Raw genomic sequence first — 25,452 nt, 5'->3', positions numbered from 1 at the left:
AGATCAGAAAATGTTCACTGTTGGTTTCAGTCCTTTGGACTCATTTGAACATGTAATTTATGATTATAGTGTTATAATAAACTCAGCATCTAGATTATAATTGCCAAAAAAACTGCATGCATAAACCTTGGTGGTGTTTGGAGGTCACAAAACCACATTTCAACTCAATTCTCAGAGCCAAAAGTTGAGAACTGCTTTCCTTCTCTCTCTCTCTCTCTCTCTCTTTCTCTCTCTCTCTCACACACACACACACACACACACACTTCTATTTGACTTACAAAGGACATAATGATAGTGAGCATGTCCTTTTGTCACTGATGAGATAAATATTTATGAGCGGGCGTGGAGGCGATTGAACTGACTTTCTTTGGACCGAGGGGCTTCATTAAACGGCAGGGCAAATCACTGAGGTCATGAGGCTGAGTGAGATCCACGTCTGCAGTTCACCGCGTGGGCTCTCTGAAGAGCCCATCAGTGGGCTGCTGTGCAGACATGCAAAAAAAAATCTCCACATGCTGGTATCTTCATATCAAAGCGAGCTGATTACCACCAAATATTTCAAATTGCACTTCCCTCTTTCCCTCTTCAGCATCAAGAGTCCCTTCAATCCCATCGTGGCTTTTTTCTCTTATTCTTCACTGACAAGTCTATGTACGGGGGCCTCAAGAACGTCCGATAAATTGCATGAAGTGAAGAACACATCTGTTACTGAAATGACATTTGCTGGACTGCAAAAATGAGTCAATTAAATAATGCTGGCATACAACTAAGGATTTACTTGACTGTAGTAGTTTGTAGTTGCTTATTATTAAAATGTTCTAACAACTTCCAGGAATAAGTTTGTTTTCAATCAGTAATTGCTAGTAAATTTCACAAATAATTACAAAAGCTACAAGTTACACATTGAATTAAATGTGAAATTTTGAAGTAGATAGAAATAGTATTTTCTTATTAATTGTACTGCAATAACCTTCTGAAATGGTTAAATATTATGTGCTTCATCTTTATGTTTCTTGTCTTAAAATGGATTACATAAATGCTCATCAAGTAAGCATTCATAAGACAAAAGACCTTATAATTTACCAATATAACATAATACATGCCTCAATACAACAAAGGTAACAATCAACTAAATAACAATAAAAAAAACATTTAATTTTAAGTTAAACCTATCATGACATCACAAGACTAAATTTCACATCAAAATCAATAACAATGACAAAACAAAATTGTCAAAGAAGGAAACCATATTTATTGATGCCGCAGTGCATGCTGGGACTAGGCTGAATAGGACCGAACTACAAAACATTATTTCAATGTAGTCCTTTGTGAATAAAATATAATAAAATACTGTAAAAGAAGTATGCTTGTAAAAAAAAAGAAAGAAAGAATTTTTCTGTACCCATTTTTTCCTTCAGTTTTTTTAAAGTTTATTTTCAAGGTTAAAGTTTTTCATGTTAAGTGAAGTAAAAAAAAAAGACATTTCTAGTTATTTAAAACAACTGTAACGATAAAACCTTTCATATTCATCCAGAAGAAGGAGGCGGGAACCGGCGGACAATCAAATAACATTTAATTATTCAAAATAAACACAAAACAGCGCACCAGCCCCTCACGGACGACTGGTGCGCACAAATAAAAACCAAAACACAACTAAAAGCCCAGGCCTGGTCCTCTCTCGTCCTTCACTGTCGTCGCTCCAGTTTTATATCCTTCCATCTCCTCCGTGGGCCTCGAGACCGGTGGGTCGAACAGGTGTAGCTCATCTCCAATCACTCCACCGGCCTCGCTCCCATGTCCCTCGGCCCCGCCCCACTCGTCACAACAACCAAAAATCTATTAAAATGGTTCTTAAGAAGGAAGAAAAAAGTATTTAAAATATTAGCATCAGATTTTAAGTTATGGCAATATGACTTCAGTCTTTATATAAAAGTCATACAAACTTGTCTTTTTATGTTTTGTATGTTTTACAAACACCCCATTATTTACAGTTTGTGTTGACTTGGGTAAAGAGTTTTCCAGTCTTTTCCCACAGTTGCGAGTGAGTTCCTCTCTGTGTGTTATGAGTGCAGCTTGTGAAGCTTCTTCATTTAGTTTGGTTTTGTGGGAAAAGGCTGAAATTCTTTCAAACAGCAGCTGCCGACGGGTTAGCCTATGACTAGAGGTGATATCACGATGACCTTGTCCTGTCCATCTCTGTGTGATAAGATGATCTGACAGATAACTCCCATGAGCCCCCGGACATGTGCTGCTCATAGCACTCCAACCCTGACAACAGCATGTTGTTCTGAGTATATCCGTCTTCTCCTTGGGATGCCTTTAACTATTAAAAATGCATGAGGAGAGTTGTTTGCGTGTGTATGAAGTGACATCTCAATACTCCGAACAACACTGCTGATCAGAACTTTTTTATGCTTTATATAGCCTACACACAAAAACACTCACTTAAAGTTGTTGTAATGTATTCATGATGTGCCACAACTCTTGGGTGATGTGATGGGTGTAGTTTTTTGCTGACACTGTAAGTCAACACTTTTAATGCCACATTTTTTAATGTCCCCATAGCTCCATATTTCCCATACTGTGTGTGCATTTTAAAACCTACACTACTTCTAATGCTCAAAGTATGATGTTCAAAGTATGATGTCTGATGTTGTGATAGACTGGACACAACCTTCTGAAGAAGGATGGGGAGCTTCAAAACAGCCCTCAGTCTGTGATCAGAGACGATGATGTGATGTCATTCATCAGATCGAGCACCAATCATATGGAAGCAGATTAGTCTCAAATATAATTCACGCAAAAAACATGATTCACACATGCGTAGACAGTTTTACATGCATGAAACCTAATTCACGTACACACAAAAAATATCCACGTGCGTGAAAAAAAAAAAAAATTCACAAAAAGCAATTCACATGCGGAAAATAAAATTATATTCTCGTAAAATACATTTCACAAATGCAAAACACAATTCGTAGATATACAACTGTGCACAAAAACCTTTGAATGTTTAAAATGTATGAGTGTATCCTTGCATTTGAATGTGCAAATCGTCATTCACGTACGAATCGCCTTAGATATGTGTGTGTGTGTTTTTGAGACTTTCCTGGCAGCATAACACTCGTAACACAGAGCAGTCGTACTCTTTAGCCAATCAGATTTAAGCTTATCAATCGACCAATCAGTATCACGTGAGGGCAGGCCTACCTGCATGTTACGTCATCTCGAACTCTTTAACTTCAGTTAACACAGAAATGAACGATTAACTGCACTTACCTCTGCTCAGCCATGAACTGGTCGAAAGCTGATGACGTAACATGCAGGTAGGCCCGCCCTCACGTGATACTGATTGGTCGATTGATAAGCTTAAATCTGATTGGCTAAAGAGTACGACTGCTCTGTGTTACGAGTGTTATGCTGCCAGGAAAGTCTCAAAAACACACACACACATATCTAAGGCGATTCGTACGTGAATGACGATTTGCACATTCAAATGCAAGGATACACTCATACATTTTAAACATTCAAAGGTTTTTGTGCACAGTTGTATATCTACGAATTGTGTTTTGCATTTGTGAAATGTATTTTATGAGTATATAATTTTATTTTGTGCATGTGAATTGCTTTTTGTGAATATTTTTTTTTTTCACGCACGTGGATATTTTTTTGTGTGTACGTGAATTAGGTTTTGTCTAAAATTGTCTACGCATGTGTGAATCATGTTTTTTGCGTGAATTATATTTGAGACTAATCTGCTTCCATACAATCATGACCTGCCATTCACAACATCCTGAAATCTTCCATGTTCAGGCATCACGTGCTTCTCTTGTATTTGTACTTTTTATTATTTTTTTAATTAATAATTTCTCATTACATGTATATTTCATTTTCAGCATGACATTTTATTTGTGGGATTGAAATAAATTTTAAGTCTTAGTATTTGGTGTCTTTCAGTGCTCAAGTCTATTGCCAAAATGGTTCATTCCAGACTCTTTCGAAATAAATACATTTTTGCAACACCGTTATTATGTACCTTACAGCATTTTCATGTCAGTTTAAAGTGAAACGTCCAGTGAGCGGTGCCAAAACACAAGTTAAGTGCGTGACCCTGGCACGTATTTGTTATGTTGATATAGGCACATATTGCCGTTTGTATTACGTTGCTTCAGGTACATATTTAAATATCTGAAGAGATATTTGGAAAGCTCAGCTCTAGTAAGATGATATCAAACAATAACATGTTCAATAATAATGTAAGATGCAACTGAGAAAGATTTGTGCATGTTCACATAATAGTTTAATCAGATATTAGAATGTGTGGGTCACAATTTCCAGTATGCAAAATATATATTTTTTAATTATTGTGAACAAATTCCTTTTAACTCAGTACAGAACATTCACACAACAGACCTGGACTCGTTTTTCAGTTGACGATTTGAATCAGATTAATTTATAATCAGTTAAGTCAGTAATAAACTATAAACTGTTACTGTTATGTATACTAGACATAATTATTCATATAACATATTAAATGCAGACATTGACAAAAGAGTTTGGTTGTAAAAAATACTAATAGTATTCTATAATAAATGTTTGTCAGCAGGATCATGTGAAAGTATGACATTTTCAATATTTTTATTACATTTATTAGCGTTTTTGCTTTATAAATTCTAAACCTTGTTTTAAAAACTTTATTTCCTGGTTTAAATGTGATTTAAAATGAACCTTTCAAGCTATGAAACTCAAGTGACCATTCAGTTGTCCTCTTTTAGTTTGTCCATTATATGCCTTATTTATTTTAAAGATTGTATTCTATGTCGAGAGCAGCAATTTAGACAAACAACACAATCTAGTTTCACTCTCATAACAGGAAAAGCAATTATTCTTCTGAGCAACATCTAAATAGTTTCACACAAGGACCTGCTCTTGTCATCTAAACCCCTTTTTGTAGCTAAATTGGCATTTCCTGGTTATGTGTTGTGAACAGATTTCCAAGAGATGTGTCTGTGGAAGCTAGTTTCTGCCCAAGGATAAAAAGCAATTGAGACTTTATTTTTTATAATCTTCAAATCAGATTTTCCCCCTCCAACTGGAAGTTTATAACTCGCAATGTGACTTGGTCTTTGCTTACAAGACATATCAATGTGATGTTGAAATATGCATGTATAGAGTCCTGCAGCACCTATCTCTGATAACCTGCAGTGGCCTCTGAGAGCTTTTGCACTTTTATTACATTATTGCTGGGTTCATACAGACCCACCTGTCCATGGGGAACACACATGAGTGATTGTGAGCTGGCTTTAATCTGTCTCGCCACGCTGTGCCTGGGGAGGGCTGCAGGTGGCTCAGACTATACAGTTGTTCCTAAAACCTCTAGATCAGCACCACTCCAGCACTGGACTGTGTGCTTGATTGCAGAAAGAACAACAGTCCTTCGATTAGTTATTTATCTTTCTGAATGGTCTGTGCCTACATGCACAAATATTGATATTCGTCGCAGATGTCTCTTACATGACTTTTCAAAGAGAACACATGAAAAGAGAAGCAATCCATGGATAATGAAATAATATTGATTAATCTGTAATTTTGAATACGAGTTTTTCATTTATGATTTCCCATATTCTTTTTCCTGCAAGTTGAATCAAGAAAGGAAATGCTCTTTGACCACATCTTTTAGAATCTGGACGTAAATATTAGTATAACAAATAAAGATTAGTATTTTAGTGTAAAACAATGTACTGTAGCATTATGATGGAAATGAATTTTTTTTCATTTTGGTAACTCATACTTTTTTTGAGGATTCTTTGGTGAATCAAAAGTTGAAAAGAACAGCATTTATTTAAAACAGCAATCTTTTGTTACATAATTTTTTTGTTGAATGAATTCATTAATTTTTTGAATAAACCATACAGTAAGTTATTTTACACAAACTTGAAATATTGAAACTCATTTTGTTTTTTTTTTTTTTATGAATATTTCCTTAACTTATAACCTTTGGATTTGAGATGTTTATTTGACTTTAAAATGATACATTCATTGAAGTCACAAAAAAGTAAACAGTACTGCACAAAAATGTCAACAACCTTTATGTTTATGTGAGCCAGTTTGGTTTAAGAGTCCTTTCACACTGGCTTGTGACCCTGATGACAGCCTGTGTTTTTTGATAAGTCAGTTCTTTCCTCTCACATGAGAATTCTTCAGCGGAACAGACCAACATCCTTTGCCAATTTCCTGTAACCATAGAGATAGAGAGTTCAGCCAATCCCCAGACAGGACTGAGTGGAATGTTTTCCTGAACTCTCTATGAGTTTCCTTCCATGACAAATGCTCTCTCCTGCATTTTTAGAGCACAACTCTCAGTCGTTACCCTTGTCGGAAATACTTCTATGGAATTCTGTGGAAAAAGTAAGTTTTTAATTCCTTTAAGGTTTCATTTCTGGACAAATATTTCATTTCCACACTATTACAAGTTATGCAAACCTCAGAAGACTGGTTGATTATGCTAGATACGGCACACTTCATCTCATAGTAACAGCTCAACTGCCTCACAAATGCTTCAATATTGGCTCAGCCTCAGCAGCTCTCTGTTGTGCAAGACTCATCGAAAGCCTTTGATTAAATTCTATATTAAACCCCAGATCTCCACAGGATGGCCAGCTCAGTAGACTGATCTCAGCAGGTTAACCACTTACATATTTCAGTCATTCACACAAAGGCTCATTCTGTTCCAGTGCTGTTTTAATTGAGCACCAGGAGTCGCCATCAGGCCCCGATCCAATTCCTGGGATTGCAAACCACGTTCTCCAGAACAGATGTTCAGCACCGGTCGACTGATTTCACCTCTGCTGAGACGCTTCCAAAAGTGGGGTTTACAGAAATGCCATAGACGCAGCATTTTGGTTCCCCAAAGAACCGTTTTTCCTCTATAAAAAGCCTTTTCTGGAATTGAAAGGTTCCATGGATGTTAAAGGTTCTTCAAAGAATTGAAGATACCAATAAAGTGTGTGATTGAGAAACGCACCTCTGGATTTATTGGGAGCTATGACCACTGAAAGTACAGACATGATCGTGATAGTTTTACCCAATGTTCCTCTCAGGAAGCTATCTTCTGTTAATCAATCATCCATGGGCTGTAGGACCCCGAATCTCCCCCATGTTTGCTGGGACTTTGAGCTCAGTTTGGCTGTGGTGTTGATGGCCTTGGCTGGGATTTTGATCTTGGCATTGCTGTACTGGGTTCTCCTGCTGCGCCACAGGCTCCGTGTTGCTCAGGCCGGGAACACTCTGGAATATTTTGGTTTCTACCACATGGCTCAGTATGATCTAAAAGAGCCCAACCTGCCTGTAGTAACCCCTTCTCTTTCCTCGCCACCTCCACCTGTTCCTCGACCTCCTCTTCACGTCACTCCACCTCCACCGTCCATGTTGTATATGTCCGCCCCCATCATCCACACCACCCCACCCAGCCCTCACCCGTCGTGTGGAACCTGCTCGGACTCAGAGGTGTATTCACGGATCGGAGTCCTGCGACCCTCGAGACCCCCCAGTGTGAGTCAGACCCAGGTGATCCTGTTTGAACACTCTGCTCTTTGACGGACTGATGCTTTCAAGTGCAAGCACAGCTGTCTTCATTTCAGCTGTTTAAAGTCGTGATGATATTTTGAGCTGTTTTGTCATATTTAAAGTGTCAGAGGTAGATCGGACAATCTCCATCTTTTTTTTTTCTTCTTTTTTTTTATGTGTTACATTTAAAAGGTTCGAATGTGTTAGGAAAAGTAACAGGAATAAGGGTTTGTTTTGAAACAAACAGTCCTCTTTTTCCTGAATCTGCCTTAGTATTTCCTTTAAAGGGTGGGATTTCCTGACGAGACTTTGCATTGTTTGTTCCTTTTTGCCTCTTAGGATTTTAATGTTCAGTGTTCTTTCACTCTCACTGTCTTAGCAAATATACAAATGTAAATTAGGATAATATCAAATAAATAAATAAAATAATTCTGTATTATAAAACAAATAAATAGATATATACACACACTATCATTCAAAAGTTTGAGGTTGGTGTGATTTTAAAAAAAATGTTTTTAAAGAAGCTTCCTAAGCTCACAGGGCTGTATCAGTGAAATATTGTGAAATATTTTCTATTTTAATATATATTAAATTGTAATTTATTATTTCCTGTGACTGCAAAGCTGAGTTTTCAGCAGCCATTACTCTTCAGTGTCACATGATCCTTTTTTCATATGCTGACTTTGGTATCAAGAAGTTAAAATGTTTTTCTTAAAACCATAATTCTTTTTTCAGAAATCTTTTTAGAAAGTTCAAAAGAACAGCATTTATTTATTTTATTTATATGTGTGTGTGTGTGTGTGTGTGTGTGTGTACACTACCTTTGTTTAGTTTGGGATAAGAATGATTTTTTATGATTTTTTTACAGGAGTTTCTTCTGCTCATCAAGGCTGCATTTATTTTTTTCAAAAATACAGGGAAAAAAATTATATTGCGAAATATTATTATGATGTAAAATACAATTTTCTATTTTAATATACATTAAAATCTAATTATTTCCATTGATGCAAAGCTGAATTTTCAGCATCATTACTCCAGTCTTCAGTGTCACATGATTCTTCAGAAATCATTCTAATATGCTGATTTATTATCAGTACTGGAAACTTTTGTGCTGCTTAATATTTTTTTGGAATCTGTGATATTTTTTTCAGGATTCTTTGATGAATAAAAAGTTAAATAAATTGAAGAGCTTGTATTTGTGATAGAAATCTTTTCTGACAATATACACTACCGTTCCAAAGTTTGGGGTCAATAAATTATTATTCTATCTTTTTTTTTTAAAGAAATTGAAACTTTTATTCAGCAAGGATGTGTTAAATTGTTAAGAAGTGATATCAAAGATTTATATTTTTAATAAATGCTGTTCTTCTTAACTTTTTTGAAAAAGTATCGCAGTTTCCAAAAAAATATTTAGAGTATATATATTTGGCCGCACAACTGTTGCTAATATTAGAATGATTTGTTAAGTATCATGTGCCACTTTATACTGGAGCAATGGCTGATGGAAATTCAGCTTTGCATCACAGAAATAACTTATATTTTAAATTATTTTAAAATAGAAAACATTATTTTATATTTTAATAACATTTTGCAAGATTTTTTTTTCTGTATTTTTGATCAAATAAATGCATCTTTGATGAGCATTAGACTTCTTTAAAAAACATTAGAAGCCTTCCTGATCCCAAACTTTTGAAATGCAGTGTATGTATGTGTGTGTGTGTATATATAAATGCATATGTTGTTCATGTATAAACATTCAAAGGCCACAAAGTATATCTGAATAATTGATTACCCTCTACTGCTTCCCTTTCTCATAATGTATAATTTAGCATTGTGAAATAGCTGTGGGAGGAATATGATAATTGTGGAGCAAAAGTTCACGACCTTGTTTTTGAACTAAAAACTTGCAGTGGATTTTAGATTTTTCTCAGTACAGAACTGGTCTAAATCATATTTTACAAACATTTGATTTATTTAAATCAACGATTAAGACATTGTATGCTATTCACAGCTATTATGCAGTTAATGTATTGATGTTTAAAGCACTTGCTTGTCTGATGTACATGCTTTATTGTCCTGTTTATTTTGTGTATGTCTGCCTGAGTATATGATAAAAGAAAGCTGGCATTTTTGTTTAGAAAATAAGTTCACACTGATACTCTAATTTCAATATCACTTTCGATTGTCTGCAAAAATATATCAGAACAAAAAACAGATCAGAACACATTTCTCTTACATGCATGGATTTTTTATTTTTAAGCAAACAAAATTTGTCACTTGAAGTGTTTGTCAAAATGAAGCAATATATTTTTCAACACTGAGAATATTTTACGGATAATATAGGAGTCTGCCAAATTGATATTGTTCTGGTTCATGTTTTGGAATATTAAGGCTCCATATATGAATCAGTTCCATCCCTGAAAATATTGCATATGATTGCATGCGTCTTTGTTTTTTACATCAAGCTGAATATTTGTGCTTTGTGCTTAACAGTCTTAAATTTTTGATAATAGGAAACAAGAGAATACATAAAACGAATTAAAAAAATATTTTGCAGTAGTAAAAATATATTGCATTGTTTTGGAGCCAAAAACACAAAAAGTGTCTCCTATGAAGTAGAGTTTAATTCTAGAATCACGTACCAATCCCACTTTCCCTCGCCTTCATTTCCTGTCTCCTCTCAACTGTCTCTTTCATTAAAAATGGCAAAAAGCCCAAACCTAAAATAGCAATGAACAATACATTTCAATTTTGTAGAAAACTGCCTGTTCCTGTCTCATATGTGGACACCTTTTCTTCTGTCCTGATTTTGAATGAAGTGTTTTGGAAATCTTACCCTTCATATGTCCTCTAACCGAAGCTGGAATACTAGCACCTGCCACCTCTGGGAAAGCATTCATTGACATACACTCCAGCAGTAATTGTGAATCACAGAACTACATTGTACAATTTTAGGTCTGTTTGACAATTGTTTTTAGTGTGAACAAGACCCAAGAAAGCTGGGGACTTTTTTTTTTTTTTTTTTTTTTTTTTTTTTTTTTTTGTACCAGTTCCCCTGAGAATTACGTATGTCTGAGCTGCGTTCTTGAGTTTAAATCTTTGTATCTTGCCTGCTGTGAAGACGGCCACTTGAGAATCTGCATTCAGCTGGCTGGATTACATTGGACTTTCTAGAATCTCTTCTTTTGACGGTGCATCTGCCTCTGATTATTCTTGGTTGAACGACTGAGAAGTATTCAGAATTTTATAGATCTCAAACTGAATAACTAGAGCTTGTTGAAGGTCAGTTATTTCAGTGCTTTCAGTTATTTTGTCAGGTTTTTCAAAACTGTAAATATAACAAATATTACTGAAGTATGTTTTAGGTTACAACTGTTCCAGTCTTTCTGAATTTCTTTGTTTGATTTGATGTGTTCCTTGCCTTTTTTGTACACTGAAAAAAGTCATCAAACAAGAAACAATCGTCAGAAACTGCTTGTAAATTTCACAAATAACTGAAAAAAGGCAAGTAACACTAAACTTTTTGAAATAGAAAGACTGAAATTGTATTTTCTTGTTAGAAATACTCCAGTAATCTTTGTTGTATATTTACAACTTCAAAAAAATAATTTTAAATTGTAACTATTTGTGAAAGTTACAAGCAATCTATGAGTGAAAACTGTTTCAAAGTAAATATTATACATCACATCACCAAATTATTAAACTACAAGTATGTGCTTAATGTTTTATTAATCATATTTCAGCTAGAGTTCTATTGGATCCCTACGTAAATTTAGCTCTTTTCCTCACATAAAATAATTGGATGGATTTAGAAGATTTGGAATATATCCTTGTGGGCTATTTCTGATGTTTTAGAGCTTGACAGACCAAGTCATGCTCTCTTTGGCTGAGAAGGTTTATTTGTTAACCAGTTAGTTTCAAACTGTCTCTGCTGTATATCTGTTCTTGCAGAGCTGTAACCCAAAATAGACAATAATGGACCTCACCAATGTTTGTTGAGTGATCGGCAGTGGTTCCTCAGCAGGGTTCTGGAGGTTTCTCATTGTTAATAAATAGCTGTGGATCCTCAGGTCGCCATCATGCCAGCTGTGGGTGTACACGTGGGCTTTGTGTATTGTCCTAGGCCTTTGATCAGATAATTGCACCTCAGACCCAGAGTTTGAAACATCTGAGTGTCGCTATGGTGACCAGCATCACTGTGTCCGCTCTGTTGAGTGGCTTTTAGTGATTCAGACACAACTGGATGGCAGGGCTGCTGTAGCAAGTTTTGAAATTATAAATAAATTTCTTCTAAAAGTTGGGGGGGGGGGGGGGGGATACATTACTATCTGTCACAGCGTTGCCAACTCCGCAGTTTTCTCATGGAATTGGGCTTTTTACATGTTGCCGCAGGTTGTTTATTATGTCCGCACGGCAGGTTGAAGTGACCCCAATAATGTTATTTTAGCACCCGGAATGCAATTTTTACGGGGAACTCCCCTCGAAATGTGGTTCGTTTGGGCTAGTTTTGAGTAGCTATTGGGCAGGTTTTGTTGTGAACACTTGGCAACCCTTTCCGTTAAGCAGGTAACGTTATTATTACTAACATAGCGGACTCGTCGAAAAATACTTTGGCATCATGTATTAAAGATAAAATAATCACTTCATCCAATGTTTAAATGATTAAAATAGCAGACAACCTTACTTACTGGAGTTGCTTAACTATTGACGTCTCTCTCACTGTACTTGTCTGTGTGAGTGTGTGTGTGTGTGTGTGTGTGTGTGTGTGTGTGTGTGTGTGTGTGTGTGTGTGTGTGTGTGTGTGTTTGTGTGTGTGTGTGTGTGTGTCTGTGTGTGTGTGTGTGTGTGTGTGTGTGTGTGTGTGTAGGTGATGTAAAAGAGCAAAGCAGGCATTTGGACCAAAGCACTGTGAGGCAAGGGAGGGGCAGACTAAAAATCTTTCTAAACTTAAAACGCATTTATTTCCCGTTTGTGTTGTTTTACTACTTACACAATTATTTAAAGTATAAAGCATTTTTATTTACAATGCACAGCGTGGTTTTTCTCACACCACCCCCCACCCAGGGATTTATGCCTAGTGCAATCCTCCAAAAAAATGTATAATAATAATTCCATATAGAGTTGCTAAAGATTTTGAGTTTGAACTCACAAGTATGTAGCCCAGTTGCCTATTTTATTGACTTTTCACATTTTAATTTCCAGCACTGATGGAACAAACAGACAATTTTGTTTCAACATGAATTCATCAGTTGACATAAACAGTGCCAGCTGGGGATCTGTTAATAAAATTCATTGGAACAATTTGCACTGGCACATTCCTGATCATGTAAAAGCCTTGAGATTTAATAAAGTCTTTATTTGAGAAATAAAGAGATATGTGCGGTGGAGCATCTTGTTGAAAACATTCTTTTATGAAGGGAGTTGTTAAGAGGATCTTTCGGCCTCTCTGTTGCTTCTTTGTGTACATTGTTTCACACAGGGTTTCCACAGGGGATAAAGGCGCAAGTCAGGATTAATGGGTTTTAAAGTGCCTGGCAAAGAGGTAAAAGTATAAAGACGCATTTAAATGATGGACTGAAAGTGACGCATCAATAAATGTATAGCTCTTGAGAAATTAACACTTCCTGTGATTAGCTTTTTGAAATCCTTTTATCTTAAATGTGGTCATGTGCCATCAGACATAGTAAAAAAATTAATAGGTTTACATTTATATTATACATATTGATAATTCTATAATCTAAGTCAATGTTATGAACATAATATCTTTACAGGCGTCAAATGTTCAAGGTGACAGTTCACAAAAGGGGTCCTTTTAATTTTTTTTCTTGCTGTTGCTTATTTGATAGATAGCTTTTAAATATAATATTAATTAATACAATTTCTTTTTAATTATTTAATTCAATTATTCTTTGAGAATTGCACAAGTTGTTGTTCTCATTCATAAACATTAGTATTTATCATTTTTGGTCTGTGCATATGATTAGTTAAAAAACAGACAGAAGGACAAGGACACAAGGTAAATGTACAGTGGGATTTTTTATTTTTTACATCATGGACATGATCTTTGTTTGTCATGGACATGAAATAAACATTTGCAGTACACATTATGTAAAATGACATCATAACATACATCTGATACATAAAATCAGGATGGATCATGTATATTTATAGTGTTACTGCAGAGCAAGTTTTCAGTGCTGTTGAAATCCACCACTATTGTTTTTCTGAGCAATCAATACTGGGTAAACTCGTGTTTCTGACAGTTAAAACTGAAAGGAGGGTACGTTTATGGTCTGCAAAAATGACATTTAATGATTTTCTTGAAGGCGCTCTGAAAGTCTTTATTGAAGTACGCGTAAATGATGGGGTTCAAAAGCGAGTTTGAATACCCGAGCCAATTAATGACGTCGATGAGCCACAAAGGCATATCACAAGACGGACAAAAAGGCAGCACGATCGCTTTGATGAAGAATGGCAACCAACACACAATGAAAGTGCCCATTATAATGCCCAGCGTCTTCACTGTCTTGCGCTCGCGCGCCAAGGCGAGCTTCCTCTTTGCCTCTGTGTTCTTCTCGTGTTTGTTCTCGAATAGAGGGACAGAGTTTGGCGTGTTGGGGAGAGGCATGTTGTTTTTGGAGTTGCTGTGAACCTCGATGATCTCCAAAGACTCACCGTCTTCCGCGTGCTTCACCGCGCCGTTTACGCACGCGGCGGGCTTGGGTTCGACTGCGCTTTTCCAGTTTTTGCCCAGCTCTCCGTTCGCTCGCTTAAAAAGCGCAGGTGACACAGTCAAACATTTCACCCTCTTCTTCTCGGGCTTTCGAACAGTTTTGCGAATGCGAAATCTCGCCGCTTTGAATATGCGTCCGTACAAGACCAGCATGAGAATCAGAGGGATGTAAAACGCGCAAAAGGTGGAATAAATGGTGTACCATGGGTCGTGGCTGATCATGCAAGCTTCAGGATTGGCCATGTCTTCTGCTTTACTCTTAGGTTGAGATTTCATGATCAACATGGGTGGAATTGATATCGAAAAGCCGACAAACCAGGTAACGGTGATTAAAAGAGCGGCACGTTTTAATGTCCTTTTCTTCATGTAGTCTATTGGGTTGGTGATCGCCCAGTATCTATCCAAAGCGATTGCGCACAGGTGCAGAATTGAAGATGTGCAACATAAAATGTCTAAAGAAATAAAAATATCACAAGTTACCTGTCCTAGCGTCCACTTGTCTAAAACTTGGTAAAGAGCTGCCATTGGCAACACAAGCACCGACACCATGAGGTCCGTCACGGCAAGTGATCCGATCAGGTAGTTTGCAACATTCTGCAGCGATCTTTCCAAAGCAATAGCCGCCACAACACACGCGTTTCCAAATATGGAACATAGAATGAGCGCGCCGATCAGCAAAGACGTGGAGATCTGATAACTTAGTGGAACCTTCACAGGTAAAGTCACATTGTCGACTTGCTGATTTAACCCACTGTCGTTCTGAAAAGATAAGAACGTGTCGTTGTTTTCTTCCATGTCGCGTAGAGCGTAAAATTAGCAGAACCTCATTAAACAGCACTACTCCATCCAGAGGAGCTCATACACTTGAAGGTGATGCCAGCCATCAACATTGTTACTGACGACTTGTGACGACGCGGCTCCATTTATATCAGCAGTGACTCTAGACGTCAGTTACCTACGCAGGTGTACCGGGTGGGCTCGGCATAGAATATGCACGCGCGTTTTTCCAGAATTTCTTCCAGTGAAATCCATCCATCCTCATCATCTGATTTGTAGCAACAAACTATTGAAGCAATTCCAACAGGTGAATGCTTGAACGATGCTTTTCAGGACGGGGTCCAATTCCCTGAATTTCCAAAGGATTGAACTGTTTCTTTAGAAATCACCTTTTTTCAGTAAAGCCCGTGTTTTCGATCCGCTCTGCACCGACACCCGTCGAGCTGAAAATTGTATTGGTGCTGCTGCCACCTGCTGTAGTGCGTCTGCTGCTGAGAAAACAACGTTTGGCCCAAACACCTTCATCCAGACCCCAGAGTAGCCTATACAGTGTTGGGAAGGTTACTTTGGAAATGTTACGTAATAGGTTACAGATTACAGGTTACCCTATTTGAAATGTAATAGTGTGTAGGCTAGTTATCTATTTCAATTAGACTTTATTAATGTAACTGATTACATTTAATTACTTTTTGATTACATTTCAACATTTCTAACGACTGTTTTAAACTGTTAATCATTTTGAGACATTTAGAGCATGCAGGGTTAATCTTACAAAGCTACTGTCAGACTTTCAAAATCCTTTTCCCCTTGATTTAAGATGATTATTTAATTCTATAACATCTGCACAAAATCAGACTGTAGCACCTCTTTTTAATTTGAGATCATTCCTAGGTTAACGGATTTAAAATCAAGGTATGATACTGTTTTTGAAATCCAGTTCTTGTATAGGTATGACAGGAAACACTGGCATCTAACAATGCCTTGGAGAAAAAACAGTCTAATCTTAAAAAAAAAGTATATACATAATAATCCAAATAGGAAATTAAACAGTTATCAAATAAGCATATGTCCTATTTTGTTTCCTAAACTGCTGAAATATTGGTCTCTAATATTTGAGAAAAGTCACTCCAATTTTGGAAAGAAATCAATATGTGTGTGAAAATAGGCTTTACTGTAATTTAATTCTCAGTACCTGTGATAGATTACAGTTAGGATTGAGTCAGCTAAAATGGGCCACATTTTGGTAAATGACTTTCACCATCAAATAAACTATACATGAGATCTAATTTTAAAAAATTAGCATTGGGTCTCTTATAATATATATATATATATGTGTGTGTGTGTGTGTGTGTGTGTGTTTGTGTGTGTGTGTGTGTGAAAAGTATAATTGCTTTGAAATCATTAGTTGAGTATCAACTTCGACTTCTTTGAGCCATGGCACAACATTCAGTTAAAATGGGCCAAGTAATTTTGACCGAAATAATTTTATTTTTAACAGTAAATTGACACTGTTGTCTTTAGTGTGTCATAGCAACAACAACACCATTAAATAGAAAGCTGAACGAATAATTAATTAAACAATGAAATTAAAATGAACTGATCATGTTTCTGTGCATTGTTGTACTTTGTGTGAAAGTATTCGTGTATGCTTCTAAAATATTTGTCAAACATTTTGTTAAAAATTAGGACATCTTTGACACACACACACACACACACACACACACAAAACAAACTCTAACATTTCCTTACACTGCAGGTCTTAAAGGGGTCCTATTGTGCTCTTTTAAAAAATCTTGATTTTGTTTTAGGGCTGTACTAGAACAGGCACTCATACTAGGTTGTTCGAAAAACACATTATTATTATAATTTTTTTTTTTTTTTTTACATATTTTACATTATTTCAACACCTTTCTCCCCAGTCTGGCATCCCAATAGTTTGTGTATCAAATGAAGAACCGCCTTCTGAAATACGAAGTGTGCTGTGATTGGTAGCTCTGTGCACCTGGTTGGGAAGTGTTATGTCCCTTGACATAGCGCCGAGAAGGGTCTGGCTGCAGACTTGCACTTGCACTCCTAGACTTGCATTCTCAGACACTTGCACTTCCGCTATTGACATCACTTGCAGTCTTTATTTTTTTATTTTGTTCTATTGATTGATAACTTTTTGTTGAATCTCTCAACATTTTACAACAGTAGCCAGGTGGTGAAGACAAGAAAACTGAAAAATCACTTGCGATCGCCACTTGCACTCTCCGCTACCTGTGACGTCACTTACAATCAACACAAATCGTGTATGTTGCCAATGGAGACAAGATTCTGTGGTGGTGATTGCGAGCTTGATTTAAACCTGGACAATTGTAACAACTCTAAGTTCGACTGCCTTGGGAAAGCTAGCGTGTCTCTGACATAGTGATACCAATCATTGCCTTCTCTAGTGCAGCTCAACCAGGTCTCGTCCCATTCGTCGATATTTGTGATATCCTGTTTTTATACAGTCTATGGTGATATCACAAATCCCGGAAAAAATGTGTTGTAGTCCAAACGAGTCGTTCGTTGTGAAAAATGATTTCTGTTAAATAAAATATCTCCTTTTGAATTGAGCTTTGTAAATTTGCAGATATTTTTTATGCTCAATTAGCAACATTGCAGACTAAATAAAGTTGAAAAAGCATAATAGGACCCCTTTAATATGAATTATATTTTTAAAGACTTTTAAGTATTTGTATGGATACATAGGCTATTATAAACATAACCTATGTGTGTGTGTTAGTGTGTGTGCGTGCGATCCGATACCAAATACATATAGTGTCAGTATCTCCGATACAGATACCAATACGATACTTTTTACTTAAAGTGTAACTAAACCCCTGCTCAGAGCCTGACTCCACCCATTGACAATATTTGAAAAATGCTGAAAAGTGGGCAGATCACAGCGGAGATAGAGGGGACGAACTGAGGGCGGGGCTGAGCGAGTGCGGCGTGAACCTGAGACCCGCAGTGACGGATTGATTGACAGCTGCTGTCAGAGACGCTAAAATGGAGAGTGACTGTAATGACGCAAGTAGCTTTGCAACAGAGTGATCATTTGAAGTAGAGGACTTTTCTCCCCCACTTTCACCTAAAGTGGAGGGTGTCGAGGTGTCTGTTCATATCAATTCGAGCCGCTGGCTCAAACTGCAGTCTTAACTCCCGCACCGCGTCACTTTTCAGCGCGAGCTGTGTGGAGAAGCCCATCTCCACCTCCATTGCGTTGGAGAAGCAACCCCATGTAAAATGCAGTTTGCACACTCCAGCTCTAGGCGGGAACTCGCGGTCTTCCAGGCTAAATGCATGCAACCACTGGCGCCTAATTTTAAAGTCTGCTGGAAAACTATGCAGTCCAGCAGTGCTGTCACAACTAGCAACACACCTACGTACCATCCTGACTACTGTACTAAATACACATAAATCTATGCTAACTTGAAGATCTAAATAACTATATAATTGATATGCTAAATAGATGCTATAATAGTCTATCCTGATCGTTTCAATACTCGCAATTCCAACTCCTGACTCACTACAGTGATTTTGACGGAACAAGATGGTTTTATACTGCCAAGGGCGTGGTAGCTTGTACCAAGGGGCGTGGTGAGCTGGAAACTGCTTACGTCACCTGCCACCGCTTACGTCACTTGCCACCGCAACATCCAATAGGAAAAATCAACTGCAGTAGCCACCGTTCAACCTGAAGAGGGCAGCACTCAGACGTTTTTACACCATATTTTATAGAATTAAAACTATGGAATGATATTGCAGACATTATTCAAAAGGCATTGCAAATTGTATTTGCAATTGCGTTTTCAATTTGTGGACGCATAAAATGTGACATAATCCAAACGCAAATGCAAATCGCGCATTACCGTTTTCATTTTCGATTAAGTGAACGCACAGTGTCTGCCAAATTTAAAATGGAAATGCAAAGTCCGTTTGCAATTGTGTTTTCCATATCTTACGAGCTATGAGCCTGTCATATTTAAATAGCAATATTAATTACCACATTTGCCTTTTCACTCTCTCTGCACTGTGCATGTAAACTGCCAAAACTCAAATGGAATCGCAAAATCTTTTGCATTTGAATTTCCAACGTCTACATGGAAACCTGTCAATCAAGTGACAGGGGTGGGGGCATTTTATTGGGCGTGTTTGCATTGGGAAGTGACGATCGTAGTAAAATGTACCATGTTTTTACTAGGGTAAATATGAGTTAACGATAGTGTTTATAATTAAGCCACAGTAGCCACAAATGTACAGTTGTCTGAGACGTTATGAAATGTTCTTTAATATCATGAATCATAAAAACTTAGTCAGTGTTCTGCTATTGTTTATTTTCATAATAGGTAAACACAGGCCACAAGTTAAGACGGTCACAGATCTGGCACTGATTCAGTGTAGCTTGGTAGCTCAGTGGTTAGTGACTGTCATCTCTAACGGCATACCATCTTTTAGCGCGTGTTCGAAACCCGGGCCAACACAGACGTTCTTTATTTTTTTGTTTATCCTACTAACATCCTCAGTAGTTCAGACTTTGTGCATTCGACTCGGGAGTGTGATGTCTGCAAGGACGCAGGTCCGGTAATTCTGCAAACAGCAGCGTACTTGATAACATGTCAGCTCGCCTTGACTACTGCAATTTTCCTTACTGTATGATCGCCCGTTTGGCGGCTGAAGTTAGTAAACAAAAAAATAAAGAGCGTCTGTGTTGTACATGTAAAAACATGGTACATTTTAGTACGATCTTCACTTCCCAATGCAAACACGCCCAATAAAATGGCCCCACCCCGTCACTTGATTGACAGGTTTCCGTGTAGACGTTGGAAATTCAAATGCAAAAGGTATTGCGATTCCATTTGAGTTTTGCCAGTTTACATGCACAGTGCAGAGAGAGTGAAAATGCAAATGTGGTAATTAATATTGCTATTTAAATATGACAGGCTCATAGCTCGTAAGATATGGAAAACACAATTGCAAACGGACTTTGCATTTCCATTTTAAATTTGGCAGACACTGTGCTTTCACTTAATCGAAAATGAAAACGGTAATGCGCGATTTGCATTTGCGTTTGGATTATGTCACATTTTATGCGTCCACAAATTGAAAACGCAATTCAATTTGCAATGCCTTTTGAATAATGTCCGCATTATCATTCCATATAAAACACTTTATACTCAAATGTCAAAAAAGTTACCTGAAACAATTAACAGCACTAATAAAGCCCCATTCTTATAGATCATTAACTAAAAAAAGTTGGTTTAGGGTTTAGTTACTCTTTAAAAAAAAAAAAAAACTTTTGTGTGGGGGAGTGCAGTAGGTCTATGTCATTATTTCCGAGGTGGATGAATGATCAATTATTTAGGCAATATTTTTTATTAATGTATTGAAGTCCACAAAATTATTAGTTATTAGGCACTGTAGAATGAATTCTTTACAGCCTTAAAAAAATAATTAAAAAAAAAATAAAGAATAAAAAAATCTCTCCCTTTTTTCTGGTTTTAAAAGCAAATTAAATAAAGTGCACACAATTATTACTGAAGAACAAACGAAGAACAAACAAAGAACAAATAAACCTGTGCAATTACATTCCCTGAGCCCCTCTTCTGGACTTCAATGTGCTATCAGCTTCGCTCACTCTGTTCGCTGCTCCTCGGCGCGTTGCAGTGAGTCACGTGACGACACAACAACGACTCACAGCAGAGCAGCAGGAGGGGGAGGAGTAGCAAAGTGGGCCAGGATGTGAAAGCAGCGTTTGCTCAGGATTGTAGCATAGACAGTAAAAGGATTGTAGAGGTAGAAGACACGAGCAAAGTATAATGAACGTAGATGAGAGATATTTAAATTAAAATATCGATTCAAATACAATTGTATAGATCCGATACCAGTATTGGCATCGATACTATCGATATTTAGATCGATACGCCCACTCCTACCATAGACAGTAAAAGAAAGGTTTGACCCCATGATTGAGGCTCAAAGCATATTCGAACAATTCAATACCCAAAACATATATAGGCTATGGGGCTAAAGATGTGAAGTCGCAGTCACCTGAGGAAGTAACAAATCGCCGCTCCGGCGCATTTAAATATATATTTAACCCCACAAACAGTTGTGTTTAAAGCATTTTTAGATTGAATTTCCCATGTTCCAATGAGTATCTCTTCAAAATTTGTGCATTCGTTTGGTTTAGGTTTGGACATTTTTGTTTGATTTAATAAACGAATGAGTAACTTTATGAACGAAATAGATTAATTATTGTGTACTTACGGTATTTACGCCTGTTCCGAGACTTTTTCCCCTCTGCGGCTTCCGTAGCGAAGCCAACTGCACTCCGAGTGGTTAGTACAGAGCCAGTTTGTTGTTTTTAGCCTTTTAAACAAACAACTTGAGGTGCTCTTCTGAAATCCCGTCGAGGAAAATGGCTAGCTCTTTCGTGGTATGTTATATTTTTTGGTACATACGTAAACTAGATGTTTAACTGAGACAAACAGGAAGTATTTACATAACAATGACTGTAAAAACACCGGACAGTACAGGAACTATCACTGTCGATTTTTTTTTATTAAGAAAACTAATTTACACTGTTTAAATGTCCGTACAAACTTGACGAGAAAATTAGTGCGAGTTTAGATAGTAAATACAGTGAATGTTGCTGTGTTGTAATCATTTTAATGTTGTTTGTGGCAAGAGATTGTACTGGCCTATTTTATGCTCAAGCATTAAGTTTTCTAATGTGCAAAAAAAGATTATGAAGACATACAAAGATGACAACATATTAGACTCCTTAAGAACAATAAACTATTTATGCATGCATTATATCGTGTGTAATACCTATCTACCTAGGGATTTGTACAGTAAGAAAATATTGTTTCCTTTTGCACATTTCAATCAGACTGAAGAACAAGATCGATCCGGGACACTAGAAGATGCAACAAACCTTCGCTGCAGAAAGTGCCGTAGATGTCTAATAGACTCGACCAGCCTCCTGAAGGTGGGAGACTTATGATCTAAAACTTATAATACAGTATGTTGTCTTTGAAAGGTAGCTGCAGTATATTGGGAATGGTTTAAGATTTTCATTTATGTAAAAGTGACATTGCTTTATAATAATACAGGCAGTAACATCAAGTGAGACTGCAGCCACATGCAATGTGTGGCATTTGAATGTTGAATCTTTGCCAGATTGGATTTTGGCAAGTGTTGATCAGGTAGTTCTCATTTCTTTTTTTTTAATTAATGCAATTGGGCTTTTGACATCTGAAAATGATCTAATCTGATAAAATTATCATTTCTTGCAGGCCAGTTGGACAGTGGGGAAATTAAACTGTCAGAATTGTGGAGCTCGCTTAGGAGGCTTTAATTTTGTAAAGTGCTGTAAATGCTCCTGTGGACGTGATACAACTGTACATCTCAGTAAGAGTCGTGTTGATCAGGATCTAAAACCTCCAGTCCTTCTGACAAGACTAGGAAGGACTAGAGAACATACCGTGACGAGGAAGGATGAGGAGGAGGCTCTCCCTCAGACAATAAACTCAGCTCCCTCTCCTTCCTCAACCCTCAGCTTTTCCTGTACTGTGTCCCATGTAGCTGAAAGTGAACTTGAGGTCGAGTCAACTGAAGAACCACAGATTCTTGAGACTGTTGAGAGAGGCACAGATGTTTCTTTACCTTCTGAACTGCCACCACAGCTGTCTGATTATCAGGAGAGCTTAGAAGTAAGGCATGTGGGTTCTGCTTCCCAGAGTAGAAGCTCTCTGGACAGAGCTGTGAATCCAGAGGAGGTCAGACTCCGAGTGATGGAGGAGCCATCAAGAAGCATCTCACCCAACCTAGAAGCAAAGCTCTCCAAAAGAGAGAAAAACCGCCTGAAAAGCCTAAGAAGGAAGCAGAGGAAGAAGGAGCATTGGATTCAGAGACAGCAGGAAGCAAAAGATCTGGTGAGATATTTTAAAGTTGTGGGTGGTGCTGACCCATTTTGTTCTTATTTGTGAACTAAATCAGTTTGGCTTCCCTTCAGGATGTTCATTTAGAATTCAATGAATTGCAATCACAGACATAATCAATCATAACTTATAGTCCAAAAATAATTAATTTTGAATAATTATGGCTATTTATACCCTGATATGCATTTCTTCTGAAATGATTAGATATTTTTCTTAACACAGACATTAGAAATTTTATAAAGGTTGGCATAAATTATAAATTTGGCAAACAACACTATACATTGTCCAACAGCACTCTACATTATCAACGTTAAAGTTTGTGAGATTGTAAATACTTTACATAATGTCAACTCCATAATTATTAGCAACCTTCTTAAATATGAATGAAAAATGAAGATATCAAATATATAAGTCATGGATAATTAAAACTTTTTTTTACACTGACAGATGTTATGAGTTTCATTTCATTTTAAAGGCCCATTTACATCAAGAATGATATTTATAAAAATAAATATAACAACAGCTACTTTACATAATAACTCTCTGTTTATGTTCTGAAAGTGATTGCAATGATATCATTCCTTTGTGGCATTATTGTTATAGCTGTGGTGTGGACTTCCCTATTCTTATATAATTAAAATGATTATTATAACTTTATTGTTATTTATGCATTTGGCATATCTAAAGTGACTTGCACTGCATTCAGTGTATACATTTATTCAGAACCCATGACTTTGGCATTTCTAGCTCAATGCTCTACTCTTTGAGCTACAGGAAAATTATAGTTATTGGGGTGAATACGGCTTTTTTGTTGTTGTTTTTGCCACATTTGATTTACAATTCTGCATCCTATTTGCTTCCTCAATTCTGAATGGTACACAGCTCTATATTGTTAAATCTATGAGGAGTCAGATAAGCCATAAATATGTGAGCTATTAAAAAGGAGCTGTGTTGAGCTGAAAAGAGTTCTAGCAAAATGTCAATAATAGATTTGTGGATCAGGACAGGCATAAATCCGAATAATAAGCTGCTGCAAGATCCTGAGGATCTTAATACGTCATTCACAGTTGCATGTGGCTGTTGCAGCAGGTGTCATTTTATTGGAGAATTGTTTTTTTTCCCCTTAAACATAATGTATGAGTTCTTCATTCATATTTTATGTGTTTCATCTACCTATCAGGCTATGAAGTGGGACTTAACAGGCAGCGATGATGAAGAAAGGGAGGGATACACATGTGCCGTGTGTTTAGAGGTATATTACAGCCCTTACAAGTGCCATCCTTGCAGTCATGTGTTCTGTGAGCCCTGTTTGAGAACTCTAGCTAAGAACAGGCCAAGCAATACCCCCTGTCCCCTCTGTAGGACCCTTATATCCCATGTGCTCTTTCAGGAAGGTGAGTGGGACAAATAAACTCCATTTTCTGTCATATCGTTTGCAAGAACTTTATCTAACCACCTGATGAACCTTTTGTTTCAGAGCTCAATCAAACTACAAAGACTTGCTTTCCAAAAGTGTATCATTCAAGACATGAGACCTTTCAGAAGACCAACTATTCTAAATGGCCCCTGCCCAACTGTCCAAAGCGTTTCCGCATCTTTTGGGGTTTGTTATATGTCATTTGCAATGCCATTTGTCTTCAGGACACTAGGCGTTAAAAAGTTTTAATTACAGATTGCACATTTATTTCATTTTTATTTTTTATTTCAGGAATTCAGAGACATGGCGGTTCTGCCAGTCGCTGGCAGTTTCCCCACAGAGCATTTGGCCTGGATGCACTGGATCTGGGAGACATGTGGGGCTGGCCATTTGACATTGACTTTGTGATCATCTCTATCTACTCTCTTCACTGGGTGATGGCGTTCATCGTCTTCTGTGGCCTCTGCTACTTCCTCCTCCTCTGATGTATGGAGGATTAGTTCTCACTTTGTTTGCTGGACAAATGAATGTTGGAAGATTGGACATCTCATCAAGTGCCTCATACTTTATTTCAATGTAGCTTCAAATAATATGAAATATTATTAAGGTGTTTTTCTTCCTGGGAGAGTCATTTGTGTGTTTGTTTGTAGTTTAGGTCTTACAGGGTTTGTGCAATTCATAGATATCCCGTTAAGCAATTTCCTTATAGCATCTGCCTACCTGACCTGTAAACAGTATTATAATGCAGCAGAAAAGAGAAAAAGCAATAATTCCGGGTATAATGCTTAGTCCTTCTGTACATTTTGATAAACTGCCTCTTTTTCTGTTACCATTAGGCCTACTTGGAGTGGGTTAGATGCTTGTTTAATGCTAGAACCCAGGTTTATGTTGGAAAAATTTAATGGCTTCTTTTACACAGTAAAATGTTTCAGAACATGTTTTGTTGTGTCAATTCATTATACTGGAATGAGATTTATTTATTTATT

At 37.0% G+C, this 25,452-nt stretch overlaps 2 protein-coding genes across 2 annotated transcripts; one reads left to right on the top strand and one right to left on the bottom strand.

Moving 5' to 3' along the window:
* Positions 1-13,575: 13,575 nt before the first annotated feature.
* Positions 13,576-15,766, bottom strand: htr1ab (5-hydroxytryptamine (serotonin) receptor 1A b). Its single transcript, XM_059526257.1, has one exon. The coding sequence runs from the start codon at positions 15,092-15,094 to the stop codon at positions 13,853-13,855; it is 1,242 nt and encodes a 413-aa protein (XP_059382240.1). The 5' UTR covers positions 15,095-15,766; the 3' UTR covers positions 13,576-13,852.
* A 5,634-nt stretch (positions 15,767-21,400) lies between these two features.
* On the top strand, positions 21,401-25,402 carry LOC132117158 (E3 ubiquitin-protein ligase RNF180-like). Its single transcript, XM_059526255.1, has 7 exons — positions 21,401-21,542; positions 21,999-22,097; positions 22,222-22,314; positions 22,405-23,043; positions 24,230-24,443; positions 24,527-24,652; positions 24,758-25,402. Exons 1-7 carry the CDS (start codon positions 21,525-21,527, stop codon positions 24,949-24,951), a joined length of 1,383 nt encoding a protein of 460 aa, XP_059382238.1. The 5' UTR covers positions 21,401-21,524; the 3' UTR covers positions 24,952-25,402.
* Positions 25,403-25,452: the final 50 nt, after the last annotated feature.

This window comes from Carassius carassius, chromosome 36, assembly GCF_963082965.1.
Source record: "Carassius carassius chromosome 36, fCarCar2.1, whole genome shotgun sequence".
In the NCBI taxonomy this organism is placed as follows: domain Eukaryota; kingdom Metazoa; phylum Chordata; class Actinopteri; order Cypriniformes; family Cyprinidae; genus Carassius; species Carassius carassius.
The sequence above is the reverse complement of the archived record's forward strand: the minus strand, read 5'-3'. Positions and strand labels throughout refer to the sequence as shown.

What these genes read in the sequence shown, in the direction of transcription:
- htr1ab (XM_059526257.1), bottom strand. Translation starts at nt 15,094, where the DNA reads ATGGAAGAAAACAACGACACGTTCTTATCTTTTCAGAACGACAGTGGG.
- LOC132117158 (XM_059526255.1), top strand. An exon ending in AGCAGGAAGCAAAAGATCTG is followed by an intron (nt 23,044 to 24,229) that starts GTGAGATATTTT and finishes TCTACCTATCAG; the next exon opens with GCTATGAAGTGGGACTTAAC. An exon ending in GCGTTTCCGCATCTTTTGGG is followed by an intron (nt 24,653 to 24,757) that starts GTTTGTTATATG and finishes TTTTTATTTCAG; the next exon opens with GAATTCAGAGACATGGCGGT.